Source organism: Carcharhinus amblyrhynchos, chromosome 5 (assembly GCF_965287045.1).
Source record: "Carcharhinus amblyrhynchos chromosome 5, sCarAmb.v2.hapA, whole genome shotgun sequence".
Classification (NCBI taxonomy): domain Eukaryota; kingdom Metazoa; phylum Chordata; class Chondrichthyes; order Carcharhiniformes; family Carcharhinidae; genus Carcharhinus; species Carcharhinus amblyrhynchos.
Window position 1 is genome coordinate 55499604 of NC_137328.1, and position 16851 is coordinate 55516454.

Sequence of the window (16851 nt, forward strand, 5' to 3'; positions counted from 1 at the left end):
CCCTATCCCTGTAACCCCATGTATTTAGCATGGCCAGTCCATCTAACCTACATATCTTTGGCCTGTGGGAAAAACTGAAGCACCCAGAGGAAACCCTTGCAGACACAGAGAAAATGTGCATGTTCCCCACAGACAGACCTTCACCTCGGTAACAACTTTAGGAGAGTAAGAATTCTGATTTTTCTGGTTGATACTTTGCAGAATTCTATCCAGAATACCTATTTATTATGCAGTATATAGTATGTAGAAACCTTGGCATGGTCCACCAGAGTCATTATCACATCTAAATTCTTTTCCCCTTGTGGCTTGAACTGTACCATATTTTTTCTTGTTTGTAAGTATGGTCATTTTTGCATCTTTTAGCCTTTTGATTCTGGAGCAGTAACGGCAAGATATCAGTAGCATTACTGATCCAAATTCAGCCTGTTGCAAGGGAACCATGACAATTGGATCATTTCATTGCAGGTGAAATCCCATGTCAGTCTCTTGGTAGTAGCAAAACCTACCAATTAAGTTGAAGGACGAAAAAGGCTGTAATGCGATTCCGGGTTGCCAGCCCATGCTGTAAAATAGGCTAACTAATGAGCCAATTGACACTCATCACTGAGCTCACCACAGTTCAGTAGTGGTTCAGGGTTTAAATGAGAGCCACATAGCTTTCCCGAGTTTCCTCAGGGTTGTCCAGCAAATACTGTTGGATTTTTGCTGGCAGCCTCCTAAGAGAATGGACCTTTATTATCAGGCACTCAATATCTAAAGGGCACTAATTGCCTTTGGGCCTTCCCAATGGAACTGACATGAGTTCGCTGCTAGTTTTTCAACCAGTGGCTGAGACCATATCAGGCCAAGTGAATCCAATCCATTGTAAGAGGTGACTAAAGAAATGCGATGGCAAGAAAAATATAAGCCTCTTCCCCTAGTAATTATGTCAGGAGAACAATAGGTGCAATTGGTGTTTTCTAAAATACAGAAATATTTCTGGGCATAGATAGATTGAAATTGAGGGAACTTTGGTGAGTGAGCAACAGAGATATAATTAATATAAGCACTTCCAACTCCTACAAGAGTCGTAAGTTGAGTGGAATAAAGGGAAATGGGAAGGCAAGAGTCAAAATAATCAAGTTTCTGTGAGAAACAAGGGATTGGATGAGTCATTGAAAGTGGACAAATCTGAGACTTAAAGAATTGTTGCAAATGTTGACAATGAATATGAAATTATTGAATTTGCAATCCCTTTTATTTAATAAATGTTGGATACATTATATTTTAGAATTGAAATAATCTATTGTCTAAGTGGATGAATAATTTATTAAATTGCTTTCAGTTTTAGAGTTTTAGTGATCTTGTGATCAGTCACAAATAGTCGTATACACTCAACAAAATATCCTTAATACAATTGACACACAAGAAATGCACATCAAGTATGCAATCATAGTCTATCTGTTAGCTCTTTAGACATTGAAATTAGATTATGTTGTACTTGTGCCTGAAAGTGAGAAGAGTTCCACTGGATATCCACACATTAATATTGTATAGAAGCCCAAGAGTTGAACAGAAGCCCTTGTTGTATTTATCTTGTTGGATGTGGCTTGACTCTTATTGTAATCTTTTAGACAGTGGATAATGGAAGTAAAACATGATCAGGGAATAAATTATGGATTAGCCTAACTGAAACTGAGCTGTAGAAAGACACACTACTGCAATCTGCTCTATTTTTTAAACACTTTGAATTCTATGTTTTGCCCTTCGCTTAGAAAAGAAAATTACACTTCCTTATTTTACTGATCATACTAAATCTGGGGGAATGACTGTGCCCTAACTCTTATTTACTGGTAATACTGCTCGCTGAGCTCCAGGAGACTGGTCCCCCCCCCCCCCCCCCCCCCCCCAACACACACACACACACACACACACACACACACACACACAAAAGTTGTGGTATGGTGATTTGAGAAGAGTTGATAAATCAGCATCTCTGGTACCCTTTGAAGTTGCAAGGAAGAGGCAGGAAAGTTAAAATTATAATTGAATCATGTTTATCAAGTTAATGCAGTAGTTTCCTGATCATCCAAATGTAAGATCACAATTTACTTACATGTTATCTTTTGATTTGACTTCAGGACAAAACAAACATCTATATTAGTGCATTTTTAATTGCTTTGCCATCAAAATATTTTGCAACAGCTATAATGCTTTAAGAAACACCTGACTGCACTACATGATGTATTCAGTTGGGAGCAGCCTTTTCTGAGTACAACAATTTCAGTAAACGTAAGTCACGTTTCGCAAGCGAACTATGGTTAAAATACTTGTGCCACTGTTAGAAAATGTAATCTTCCAATTCTGTTGTGAACAGACTGGAACAGCGGAATTCTTGTATAATCGTTTTTAGTATAATTGATAAGGTTGCAAATATGTTTGGCTAATATTTGATGCAATTTGTATTTATTTGAAAAGGAGGCGTTAGTGTTATGTGCAGGTTGATTGTCTTTTCTATCACCACCTTAATCTCAAAGTTGATGTCTGAAGTTTTAAACTTTATCCACAGTTCTTAGTGATGTGGTATAGGTAAGTCAACTGCAAAATTACTGAGAATACAAAGAATGGCTGTGTCAGATTATCATAGAATCATAAAATCCCTACAGTGTAGAAAAATTTGACCCATCAAGCTTACACCTACACTCGTAACCCCATCTAGTTACCCTGTTAATCCCCCTGACATTAAGGAGCAAATTCAGTAGCCAATCAACCTAACCCACACATTTTTGGAAGATTCAACGTTGCCTCAATTCTTTACTCGTATTCCAGAAATCAATCTACATTGGCACAAAATCTTTCCAAGCACTTACAAACTTGTGCTGTAAATGATTGTTGCAATTATATGTAATTTAGAGAAATACATTCATCTTTTGTTTTTGTATACTATGAAGAAGGATGAATTTTGTGGGGAAACCCATGGATGCCACAATGAAGACACTAGTTTGTGCTATATATTTATGACTGTACTTAGAAATGAGGAGGTATTTTGAATAGAAGATATGCCCTTATTGCTTCTATCAAGGGGTTTTATTTTCCCTTCACTCAGGTTTAAAGGCCTTAACTGGCATTATCCTCAAGTATTTGTTGCAAGGAGAAAGGGGTAACGTATCTTATTACAGAGAAAATGTTCAATCAAGTAGCATGCCATGTGAAATGAAGTCTTCATTTTCAAGTGGATAAATGTTTTCATATTGTGTGCCAATTCTTGCAGACAAGCATTTGTAATCAATCCTGTCTGTAGGGAGTGAGGCAATCTCAACCAGGGCAACAGAAGAGGAAGTAGAAGCAACTTGATGGTGACTTGATTTATTTTTGTCACATGCATTGTACTAAGGAAGTTGAATCTCTGGTGAAGAGGAAGAAGGACGCTTATGTAAAGATGAGACATGAGGGCTCAGGGCACTGGAGAGTTATAAATTAGTCAGGAAGGAGCTAAAGAGAGAGTTAGGAGGAGCTAGAAGAGGACATGAGAAGACTTTGGCGGGTAGGATCAAGGAGAACCCTAAAGCTTTCTGTAGGTATGTCAAGAATAAAAGATTGGTTAGGGCAAGATTAGGGCCAGTCAGAGACAGCAGTGGGAAGTTGTGCATGGAGCCTGAAGAGATAGGAGAGGCACTGAATGAGTATTTTTCATCAGTATTCACGCAGGGAAAAAGTCAGTGTAGTCGAGGAGAATACTGCGATACAGGGTTGTAGACTAGACGGGACTGAGGTACATAAGGAAGAGGTGTTAGCAATTCTTGAGAGTATGAAAATAGATAAGTCCCCTGGGCCGGATGGGATTTACCCTAGGATTCTCTGGGAGGCTAGGGAGGAGATTGCAGAGCCTTTGGCTTTGATCTTCATTTTTGTCATTGGCTACAGGTATAGTGCCGGAAGACTGGAGGATAGCAAACGTTGTCACCTTGTTCAAGAAGGGGAGTAGAGACCATCCTGGGAATTATAGATTGGTGAGCCTTACTTCTGTTGTGGGCAAAGTTTTGGAAAGAATTATAAGGGATAGGTTTTATAATCATCTAGAGAGAAATAAATTGATTTGGGATAGTTAACATGGTTTTGTGAAGGGTAGGTCGTGCCTCACAAACCTTATTGAGTTTTTTGAAAAGGTGACCAAAGAGATGGATAAGGGTAAGGCAGTTGACGTGGTGTATATGGATTTTAGCAAAGCATTTGATAAGGTTCCCCATGGTAGGCTACTGCAGAAAATGCAGATGCATGGGATTGAGGGTGATTTAGCAGTTTGGATCAGGAATTGGCTAGCTGATAGAGGACAGAGGGTGGTGGTTGATGGGAAATATTCAACCTGGAGTTCAGTTACAAGTGGTATACCTCAAGGATCTGTTTTGGGGCCACTGCTGTTTGTCATTTTTATAAATGGCCTAGATGAGGGTGTAGAAGGATGGGTTAGTAAATTTGCTGACAACACCAAAGTTGGTGGAGTTGTAGACAGTGATGGTGGATGTTACAGTTTGCAGAGGGACATAGGTAAGCTGCAGAGCTGGGCCGAAAGGTGACAAATGGAGTTTAATACAGAAAAGTGTGAGGTGATTCACTTTGGTAAGAGTAACAGGAATACAGAATATAGGGCTAATGGAAGAACTCTTAGTAGTGTCGATGAGCAGAGAGATCTCGGCGTACATATGCATAGCTCCCTGAAAGTTGGCACCCAGGTTGATAAGGTTGTTAAGAAGGCGTATGGTGTGTTAGCTTTTATTGCTAGAGGGATTGAATTTCGGAGCCGTGAGGTCATGTTGCAACTGTACAAAACTCTGGTGCAGCCGCACTTGGAGTATTGCGTGCAGTTCTGGTCGCCGCATTACAAGAAAGATGTGGAGGCATTGGAAAGGGTGCAGAGGAGGTTTACCAGGATGTTGCCTGGTATGATGGGAAGGTCTTATGAGGAAAGGCTGAGGGACTTGATGTTATTTTCATTAGAGAGAAGAAGGTTACGAGGTGACCTGATTGAGGCATACAAGATGACCAGAGGGTTAGATAGGGTGGACAGTGAGAGCCTTTTTCCTCAGATGGTAATGGCTAACACGAGGGGACGTAGCTTTAAATTAAGGGGTGGTAATTATAGGATGGATGTCAGAGGTAGGCTCTTTACTCAAAGGGTAGTAAGGGCGTGGAATGGAATGCCCTGCCTGCAGCAGTTATGGACTTGCCAACTTTAAGGGCATTCAAATGGTCAGTGGATAGGCATATGGATAACATTGGAATAGTTTAGGTTAGAGGGTCATTAGATTGGTTCCACTGGTCGGCGCAACATCGAGGGCTGAAGGGCCTGTACTGCGCTGTTATGTTCTATGTATTAGTATACACTGAAAAGTATTGTTTCTTGCGAACTATACAGACAAATCTTACTGTATATAGAGAAAGAAAAGTGCAGAATGTAGTGCTACAATCATAGTTGGAGTGTAGAGAAAGATCAACTGAATGCGAGGGAGGTCCATTCAAAAGTCTGATGGCAGCAGGGAACAAGCTGTTCTTAAGGCAGTTCCCTACATGTCTTCAGTCTTTGGTATCTTTTTCCCAATGAAGACAGCAGAAGAGAATATGTTTGGGGTGCGTGGGATCTTTGATTATGCTGGCTGCTTTTCCCAGGTGGCGAGAAGTGCTGACAGTGTTTATGGATGGGAGGCTGGTTTGAGTGATGGACTGAGTGACATTCACAACCTTTTGTAGTTTCTTGAGGTCTTGGACAGAGCAGGAGCTGTACCAAGCTGTGATACAACCAGAAAGAATGCTTTCTATGGTGCATCTATTAAAGTTGGTGAGAGACGTAGCGGACATGCCAAATTTCCTTAGTCTCCTGAGAAAGTAGAGGCATTGGTGGGCTTTTTTAACTATAGCATTGGCATGGAGCGATCAGGATAGGTTGTTGGTGCTCTGGATCTCTAAAACCTGAAGCTCGCGACCTTTGACCCCATTGATGTAGATATATGTCCTTTGCTGTGCTTCCTGAAGTTGATAACTCTTCCTTCATTTTATTGACATTGAGGGAGAGATTATTGTCGTTGCACCAGTCACCAGATTCTCTATTTCATTCCTGTATTCTGTCTCTTTTAATGGTAGTACAAATGCTGGAGTTATCTTCCCTTGCTGTCAATACCTCCTGGCACTGGCCATTTTAAATGTGTGAGCCTTGATATCAACTTGCATTTATAGCACACCTTTTAATGTAATAGAGTCCTGCATTGGTTGATGGGCTGTTCAACTGGGGTGGACATAACGGTTAAGCTTGATCCTCATCTTTATCCTTTTCTAGCTTTGCCAAAGGGGATCATTGCTGATTGATTTGGATGAGAATTCCGAATAATATTTCAAATCTAGTGTGCTGAGACCACTTGTGGTATCCCTGGTGCTGCTGCACTGGCTGAGATAATCTCACTTGCAACAAGCAGGACTGATTCTGGATTCTTATCTGCAAAAATTATATGAGAAATATAAAGTGCTTCCTAAAAGTACCTTTTTATATGTTTGAGCCCCTCAGTTCAGTCCTGTAAAGGAAACACAAGTCCTGCTTCTTTGTAAACTCACTTTATTTTCTGATTCAACTTCACATGTACATCCAACGCCCAGTGCCACCTATAGCCCCTTTATATATCCCAGTGAGTACTATGAAACAACTAACATACAAATAAGGTCTAAAGTGGAAGGTTGTAATTAACCCATTCCTAACATCATAGAGTTTGCTTTCCTCTTAAGCAACTTTGTATCCTGCAGCTGTCCTAATTTTTTCAGATGTCTATTATAATTTAGTGATTTGTTTTTCCACTCCATTTTGACAGAGACACAATATAAGTCATTATAGTCTTTTAGTGGTTATGATCAACTATATTGCAGAATCTTAGCTGTAATACTTGTCAGCAATCAGTTGCATTAATAATATATTTTGAATCCATTTGGCTTTACCTACAGTTTCCTATGAGTTGTAATGTAATAGGACTTGTGCACATCAAACAGGTCATGACTGATGAATGCACTGAAATTTGAGCATGTTGTATCAAAGAGTATCAGGCTAGTAAGCTTAGTGAATGAATTACTGGTTACAAGCAGCGTGTGGAAACCAGGTATTTCTACCATTAAAATGAGGGGGAGGCAAACGACTGTTCATTTGGTCACTTCCTAACCTTTTTGTTGAAGAGCCCAAGTGTGATTTTCATGGTGGAAATGAACTATCGATTTTACTTTCCAGCAATGAGCTGGAGCAGAGCACATAAAAAAACAATGTACGTACCCTCTCATATCCTTGTTTTTTTAAGTTTTAATAACTCTTAAATTATATTTTAATTTTTTGACTTTTTTTATATTTCAGATTGTTTGAAATGACAAAGTGAAACAGGAATTTAAGCCAAAATGAATAAAGTCAAAGTGTCAACAGAAAAAGGGTGAGTAGACGAAAGACAGAATTGATAGTCTTAATGGCATCAAAAGTTGCTTGTTCTTGCTATGCTCCTGTACTTAAAACTTCAGCTGGACAGATTGTTTACATTTACCTGTTATAGTCACAGAATTCTTCTTGGGAATATTACCATCATAAGAAGAGAGGTAAACTCTTCAGCATTTCAAGCGTGTTCCACTGTTCAATTAGGTCATGGGTGTTTTGTACCTCAACTCTGTCTTGGCTCCAGTTATAGAATCTGACCAAGATCTACATCTGTTCTTTGTAGTGAACCTCATTCAGGAAAGATATAGTGAGTTTCAAGGGGATACAACAGAAGTTTACCAAACTGATGCCAGGGTGTAGAGGGCAAAATTATGACATTTGCAAGCTAAACTCTTTACAAGCATAAGCATAATCTACTCACCAGCCTATTCATCAGTCATGAGCTTTGCTGCTGCAGTTGTTTCTTGATCATGGAATGTGAGTGCAACATTGTCAGTGTAGAACAACTTTCTGATGAGGACTTATTATCATCTTTTGTCTTAGTTCTCAAGCAAGCAAAGCTAAATGACCTTCTGTGGGTGATCTGAATGCATATGACAGCAGCAAAGAAAGGTATATGCCAAAGAATGTTAGTGTCAGAATACAACCCTTTCTGACCCCATCATACTGCAAGGAAAAAGGAGATCACATTGAGCCATTTTGGTGAACAGATTTTTTTGAGCAGCTTAAGTAACCCACCTTTACTCACATGTTTGAATGACCTAGTAAGGTCAAGTATATAGTGGTCTCCTGTGATAATGGCATTTCTGTTGCAGTTGCTGGACTGAAAGGATTGAATCAATTGCAGATCTTCCATGGGGACTCTCAGGGTAGATGTATTCAGCCCAGATCTGCAGTCTGACAAAGCCAGCATGCTCAAATACTTCCCCACTGTGCTTAACAGTTTCAATAGTTGTTGCAATTGTACTATGTTTGCCCTTATTCTTGTGCAGGGTCACAATAAGGTATCATGCGTATTTTAAGGGCACTGTCCACTTCCTTCAGCAGCGACAGAGAGGTTTGTGCAGGTACTGCAGGCTTGCTGGTTTCCCGCACTTGATGAGTTCAGTTGGTATAGTAGCAACACCGGTAGCTTTGCTAATGGCAATTGAGTCAACAGCTTTGCTAATCTCCTCCAATGTGGGTTCAATATCTAGCACTGCATGGCAGCTTCCTCTGTGACAGTGGGCGGAATTTTTCTGATTTTTCTGCAGTGTCACAATGGGTGTGAAAAATGGGGTGGAAGCTGCCGGCCCCAAGAGCTTATAGTATTTAAAAAAAGGAAGGTGCATGTCCCAAGCAGAGCCGACTCTGGCTATAACTTAGATTTTTAGATGGTCAGAGTCCGAATTTTTTAAAAGATCGAGGTGTTGCCAAAGAGAATGCATCAGAGAGCCCTTTGCTTCATTCATAAAAGGTGCAATGCCTGAATGGACAGTGTAGCTTCCAGTAAACACAAGTGAGCCACATTGTCAGCTTGACTGATAAATCATTTGTTAGTGTAATTTTTAGCAAACTAGCATTGTCCAACAAGCGCTGACCAGTTGTGTAATACCATCTGGAATAATTTAATATAAATTATTTTTGAGATAAAGTATTTGTTTTTATGAAAAACAACCTTTCACAATGGCAGGGTGTCCCAAAGGCAATGGTGGACTTTTGAATTGTGATCACTGTTGTGTTTTTTTTTTACATATTGCGGAGTAATATTGCATGCACACTTTCACCCAGCTGTTTTGGTGCAGAGCACTATAACTAGCAAGGGTGCAGTCAGAACATTCTTCTGGTTTTGTGTTAATTATTGAGTTTCACTTCTCTGAGGGGAAATCAATTCCGGTGTATTCTCCATTAGAAAGTCTGCTGTGATGTTCTAACATTTAAAGAATACTGCAGATTGGTTTTGTTGAGGTGCAATGATAATACCAGTAGATTGGAAATGATTGGGACCAGAGTTTTTTTTTTGGTTAATGACTTGGGCCTGTTATCAATAATTTGCCTAGCATTTGGCTTCGTAAAAACCCTTTAAGGGTTAAAATTAACGAAGGAAGATTGTCTAGGTTCCAAGAGGATCTGGCAAACAATCTGAAGCATTGCTTATTTCTGTGAATGTTGCATAATTTATAGACTGCAGTGCCCTCTAATGTTCTTGCTTTCCTACTAACCATAACACCATGCCAAAGGAAGTAAAATTATCTGAACATGGTTTCTAGCTCTGTTCAGTCATGACAGTGTGAACAGCAGTTCTCCAGTCCCTTTGAGCAAATTAGTACAAATTTTAGCCTTAAATTGCTCTATCAATTATTGGAGAGGTTTAAGGAAGAAATTACTTGGGGACACCACCACTGGAGGTTTCCTCCAAGTCATTTACCATTCTGACGTAAATATATCACCGTTCCCTCACTGTCATTTGGGTCAAAATCAGGGAACTCTCTCCCTATAAGCACTATGGGTGTACCTACACTATGGGACTGCTGTGGTTCAAGAAAGCAGCTCCCCACCACCTTCTCAAGAGTGTCTAGGCTCGGGCAATAAATGCTGGCATAGCCATTGATGCCTACATTCCAGAAATGATTCTGCTGTATTGATTAACAGATTTGTATTTAATTAACCTATCAAACTCTAGCTTAAAATACTGCCTAGGACTCATTTAGCAATTAATAGATCAAGAGAGCGACTGGTCAGGCACAGCTAGTGATTAGTTCCCACCTTACAGTTGGAATTTTTTAGAAATTAATTTGTAAAAATTCTTTCATGGGCTGTGAGCATCATGACAAGGCCTGATTTTTCATTGTCCATCCCTGATTGCTGTTGAGAAGATGGTAGTGAGCTGCCGTTTTGAACTGCTGTAGTCCACGTGCAGCACTGCTGGGGATGGACATTCCAGGATTGTGACCCAGCAACAGTGATATTTTCCAAGTCAGGTAGGCATGTGACTTGGAGGGGGATTTTGCAAGTAGTAGTGTCCCATGCATCTGCTGTCCTTGTCCTTCTAGGTACTTGATCGTAGAATCCCTACGGTACAAAAAGAGGCCATTCGGCCCATCGAGTCTGCATGGACTCTCCAATAGAGCGTCTTACCCAGACCCTATCCCCACATTTTTAACCCCACTAATCCCCCTAACCTACAAATTTTGGGACACAATGGGGCAATTTATCATGGTCAATCCAGCTAACTTGCACATCTTTAGACTGTGGGTGAAAACATCCAGAGGAAACCCTATAGATACGGGGAGAATATGCAAGCTCCGCAGAGACAGTCACCTAGAATACCTGATGCCAAAATACTGCCCCTACTACCTTCTGTGGGAGTTGACCTCTGTTATCCTGACAGCAGTTTACATTCCACCCCACGCGAACGTGAAGACCAAGCTGGACGAAATATACACCATTACAAATATCCTTGATGAAACATCCTGAGGCCTTGTTCATTGTGGCCAATGACTTAAATCAGGCCAAGCTCAAGAGCATCCTACCAAAATATCACTAACATGTCTGCTGCTCCACCAGAGGCCCAAACATCCTAAACCACTGCTACACAAATATCAAACATTCTTAGCGCTCTATTGCCTGCCCATACTTTGGCAAATCAGACCACAAGGCTGTGTGCTCCTGCTCCCGGCTTTCAAGCAAAAACTGAAATCGGAGAACCCGTCAAAGAAAGTTGTGCAATGTTGGTCTGAGGAATTGAATGATCTCCTACAGGACTACTTAGTCAGTAAACTGGTCAGTATTTAAAAAGTCTGACCAGCCTGAAATACAGTAATCGACTTCATTAGTAAGTGTGTAGAAGACTGTGCCAAAAAAGCAGATCTGTGTTTCCCCCAACCGGAAGCCATGGATGAACAAGGATATCCATTGCTTGCTAAAATTCAGGTCTCGGGCTTTCAAGTCAGGGACTCTGACCTATACAAGAAAGTCATGATGTGGATGTGCCGGCGTTGGACTGGGGTAAACACAGTAAAAAGTCTGACAACACCAGGTTTTAGTCCAACCGATTTATTTGATAGTAAACGCACAAGCTTTCGGGTTAGTCCCTTCGTCAGGTGAATGGAGAGTTCTGGCCTCAGACAGAGCATATAAAGCACAGAAAGTTTACAGATTACTGATTAGAATGCGAATCTTTACACCTAACCTGCTGTTCAAGTCTTGAAGTGGCCGACAATGTGAGTGGAAGGAGCACTGATCACAGGTTAAAGAGATGTGTACTGTCTCCAGACAGCACAGTGAGTGAGGTTTTGCAAACCCAGGCAAGTGTTGGGGGTTACAGATAGTGTGACATGAACCCAAGGTCATGGGCTTGCGGTACAGTAGAGGCGCTCTACACCAACATCCCCCACAACGATGGCATTGCTGCGACTGCCTCAGTACTCAATGCTGACAACTGCCAGTTTCCAGATGTAATTTTACAACTCATCCGCTTTATCCTGGACCACAATGTCTTCACCTTCAACAACCAGTTTTTCATCCAGACACACGGAACAGCCATGGGGACCAAATTTGCACCTCAATATGCCAACATCTTCATGCACAGGTTCGAACAAGACTTCTTCACTGCACAGAATCTTCAACCGATGCTATACACTAGATACATCGATGACGTTTTCTTCCTTTGTCCTCATGGTGAACAATCACTGAAACAACTATATGATGATATCAACAAATTCCACCCCACCATCAGACTCACCATGGACTATTCCCCAGAATCAGTTGCATTCTTGGACACACGCATCTCCATTAAGGACGGTCACCTCAGCACCTCACTGTACCACAAGCCCACAGACAATCTCACAATGCTCCACTTCTCCAGCTTCCACCCTAAACATGTTAAAGAAGCCATCCCCTATGGACAAGCCCTCCGTATACACAGGATTTGCTCAGATGAGGAGGATCGTGACAGACACCTCCAGACGCTGAAAGATGCCCTCTTAAGAACAGGATATGGCGCTCGACTCATAGATCAACAGTTCCGATGTGCCACAGCGAAAAACAGCACCAATCTCCTCAGAAGACAAACACGGGACACAGTGGACAGAGTACCCTTCGTCGTCCAGTACTTCCCTGGAGCGGAGAAGCTACGATATCTTCTCCGGAGTCTTCAACATATCATTGCTGAAGACAAACATCTCGCCAGGGCCATCCCCACACCCCCACTTCTTGCCTTCAGACAACCACACAACCTCAAACAGACCATTGTTCGCAGCAAACTACCCAGTCTTCAGGAGAACAGTGACCACAACACCACACAACCTTGCCACAGCAACCTCTGCAAGACATGCCGGATCATCGACACGGATACCATCATCACACGTGGGAATACCATCCACCAGGTACACGGTAAATACTCTTGCAACTCGGCCAACATTGTCTACCTGATACGTTGCAAGAAAGGATGTCCCGAAGCATGGTACATTGGGGAGACCATGCAGACGCTACGACAACGGATGAATGAACATCGCTCGACAATCACCAGGCAAGACTGTTCCCTTCCTGTTGGCAAACACTTCAGTGGTCACGGGCATTCAGCCTCTGACCTTCGGGTAAGCATTCTCCAAGGCGGCCTTCACGACACACGACAGTGCAGAGTCGCTGAGCAGAGACTGATAGCCAAGTTCCACACACATGAGGACGGTCTCAACAAGGATCTTGGGTTCATGTCGCACTATCTGTAACCCCCAACACTTGCCTGGGTTTGCAAAACCTCACTCACTGTGCTGTCTGGAGACAATACACATCTCTTTAACCTGTGATCAGTGCTCCTTCCACTCACATTGTCGGCCACTTCAAGACTTGAACAGCAGGTTAGGTGTAAAGATTCGCATTCTAATCAGTAATCTGTAAACTGTCTGTGCTTTATATGCTCTGTCTGAGGCCAGAACTCTCCATTCACCTGACGAAGGAACTAACCCGAAAGCTTGTGCGTTTACTATCAAATAAATCGGTTGGACTAAAACCTGGTGTTGTCAGACTTTTTACTGTCTATACAAGAAAGCCAGATACGATCTAAGGGGATTCACCAAAAATGTGACAGTACTGGACCAAGCTAGAGTCCCAGGTGAGCCATACGAACCCCCTCTGGCTATGGCAAGATCTGCAAGACATAACAGGCTATAAGATGAAGGCATGTAAAATCACTGGCACCCTTCCCTGATGAGTTTCTACTCTACGTCTTTTTTGAGCAAGAGGTCAGTGAGGACACGCGGTCTACCATGGAAGCCTTGGACGAACCTGTATCCCAGGCCACCATTGCAGATGGCAGAGCAGCCTTCTTGAGGGTCAATTCTCAGAAAGTGACTGGCCCGGATGGGGTACCTGGACAAGCACTCAGATCCTTCATGGACCAGATGGGAGGGATATTCTCAGACATCTCCACCCTCTCTTTACAAGAATCTGAGGTACCTGTCTGCTTCAAGAAGATGACCACCATCCCGGTACCAAAAAAAAACAGGCAGCGAGCCTTAATGACTATTGTCTGATGGCTCCCACATCCATCATTATGAAGTGCTTTAAAAGGTTAATCATGGCATGAATCAGTTCCAGCCTCCCAGATTGCCTGGATCTATATAGTTCGCCGCAACAGGTCCACAGCAGACACCATCTCTCTGGCCCTTCACTAACCCAGAACACCTAGATAACAAAGACACCCATTTATTGACTACAGTTCAGCCTTCAAAACCATTATTCCTACGAAACTCATCTCCGAACTCCGAACTCTGATCTGGGGCTCGGCTTCTCCGTCTGCAACTGAATCCTAGACTTCCTAACCCACAGACTGCAATCAGTAAGGATAGGCAACAGCATCACCTCCACAATCATCCTCAACACCAGTGTCCCACAAGGCCATGTCCTCAGCCCCTTACAATACTCTTTATACACCAATGACTGTGGCCAAGTTTCCCTAGAACTTGATTTTCAAGTTTGCTGATGACACCACCATAGTGGGTCAGATCTCAAACAATGACAAAGTGGAATAGAGGAAAGAGATAGAGAATCTGGTGAACCGGTGCAATGACAACCTATTCCTCAATGTCAGTAAAACAAAGGAGACAGTCATCGACTTCAGGAAGTGTAGTAAAGAACTGTTTCTGTCTACATCAATGGGGACGAAGTAGAAATGGTCTAGAACCTCAGGTTTTTAGCTGTCCAAATTACCAACAACCTGGTCCCTCCATGCTGACACTATAGTTAAGAAAGCCCATCAACATCCCTACTTCCTCAGGAGGCTAAGGAAATTTGGCATGTCCACTACAACTCTCATCAATCTTGCACCATAGCAAGGCATTCTTTCTGATTCTTTCACGGCTTGGTATGGCTCCTGCTTTGTTCAAGACCACTAGAAACTACAAAGGATCGTGAATGAAGCCCAGTCCATCATTCAAACCAGCCTCCCATCCATTGACTCTGTCTACTCTTCCTGCTGCCTTGGGAAAGCAGCCAGCATAATTAAGGACCCTATGCACTCCAGACATACTCTGTTCCACCTTCTTCCATTGGAAAAAAGATACAGAAGTTTAAAGACACGTACCAACTGACTTGAGCAGCAGCTTTCCTGCTGTCTTCAGACTTTTGAATGGACCTATCTCACATTAAGTTGATCTTTCTCTACATTCTAGCTATGACTGTAGTGCCACATTCTGCACTCTCTCCTTTTCTTCTCTATGTATGGTATGCTTTTTCTGTATTGCGCACAAGAAACAACACTTTTCACTGTGTACTAATACATCTGTCAATAATAAATCAAACCAAAATCACAAAGATATTTGAATTTTCAGTTACTGATTGGAAGGATTACACAAAATTTCACATTAAGCCCCACCCCACCCCCACCAAAAAGCAATGTCTTTCTGTACCGTAGTTAGTTTGCTTGCCACGTTGCAGCCCCTCCTTTGTTCATAGAGGCTGCAAGAACTTTGGACCTAATGGACAATTTCAAAGGCTGATGGTCCTTCCCATCTACATACTAGGTCCCATAAGTGCCTCACCTCGCATTCACACCCCCTTGTCCCTGACCATGGACCAAATCAGATGACACCTTAACAAAAGTCTGAGAACAAAGTGTCGAGGTAACTTCCCTCTTCCCTGAGGTGTTGCAATGTCAGAAGTTCAGCTTCCAGCTCATGACTCTGAGCCAAAACTCCTGCAGTTTAGTGCAGGTGTTTACTTTGTGTCCATGAGCTCCCACGTTCTGCAGCCTACTTTGCCATCTTTATGTTGTTTAATTATTCTACTGATTAATTTTTAATTGATCTCTCTACCCTGCCTGTGCTTATTGTTATTTCAATAAATGCTCTACTCATCTTGACTGAAATTCCCTAATATAAATAGGAGACACTCACCAAACAATCCAATAAGCTTTACTATATTTCATAAACCATACTACTAATAAAACCTTACAGTACTAAAGTTATCTGAGTTTTGAAAGATAAATGAGAAAATACTCACCAACCAGTCAATTACTCATTTTCCTGTGACGTCACACTTTTCTCAGAATGTGGTCAGTCCAGTCTGTGCCATGGATTAGGTAGCTTTTTGAGAAACTGTTGTCTGTCTCTTGGTCTTCCACTCTTTCAGGTATGGCTGCCTGCCTCTGAGTTATTCCCTCCCCTGTTCTTTCTTGAGTATACAAGAGTGAAGAAGTTTTACTGCAATTATACAGGGCAGGATTTCTCAAACTGGATTCCGCAGAATCCTGGGGTTCTCCTGAGAAGCTTCCAGGGGTTCTGTGAAGACACTTTTCTTTGTTGTGATATTGGTGCTATGGAAAGGAGCCACAGGCCGATATAAGGGGGTTATGGGGCAGGGGGGGCATGCGCATGCTGTGTAGCTAGCGAATGTCGCTACATATATTTGGTTTCTGTACTTTTACTATATCAGAACAAAAAAACTGTCTTCAACATGACAGGGATGTTTGGGTTCCTCGATGCTCTCGAGGTTACAAACTGTCCTGTGGCAAGAAAAGTTGGGGAAATCCTGATACATTTGAGAGTCCACACCTGGGGGTAGTGTGTGTAAATTCAGTCTCCCTTGAAAGGGTTAAAAATTACAAGTTTAAACGTCACACAAGCTGCAAGCTGAACCTCAAGTCACACAGGGAAAGCTATCTACAAATGACAGGTGTTGATTAAAGTAAGGCTGAAGTACTATCTAATGGAATGGTGTGCAGCTGCAGTTCATGACTGTCCATTAGAACAAAGAAGAATGGAAAGGGAGGTCGAGAGATATCATTGGTCACAGATTATAGTTATCATTTCTTGATATAACATGCACAAGTTTTAATTGGACATCATACCATTATGTATGCATGATATAGAACACAGAACATTACAGCGCAGAACAGGCCCTTCGGCCCACGATGTTGCGCCGACCAGTTTAAAAAAAACAATGAC

At 41.9% G+C, this 16851-nt stretch overlaps 1 protein-coding gene across 6 annotated transcripts in view; it reads left to right on the forward strand.

Moving 5' to 3' along the window:
* agtpbp1 (ATP/GTP binding carboxypeptidase 1) overlaps window positions 1–16851 on the forward strand; it is a 240091-nt gene that overhangs the window by 15943 nt on the left and 207297 nt on the right. For all 6 annotated transcript variants that reach the window (XM_080188828.1, XM_080188827.1, XM_080188829.1 and 3 more), the window contains one exon: window positions 7358–7430. In XM_080188828.1, the coding sequence (XP_080044954.1) occupies window positions 7399–7430 (32 nt within the window). In that variant the 5' untranslated portion in view covers window positions 7358–7398. The remainder of the gene's footprint in view (window positions 1–7357; window positions 7431–16851) is intronic.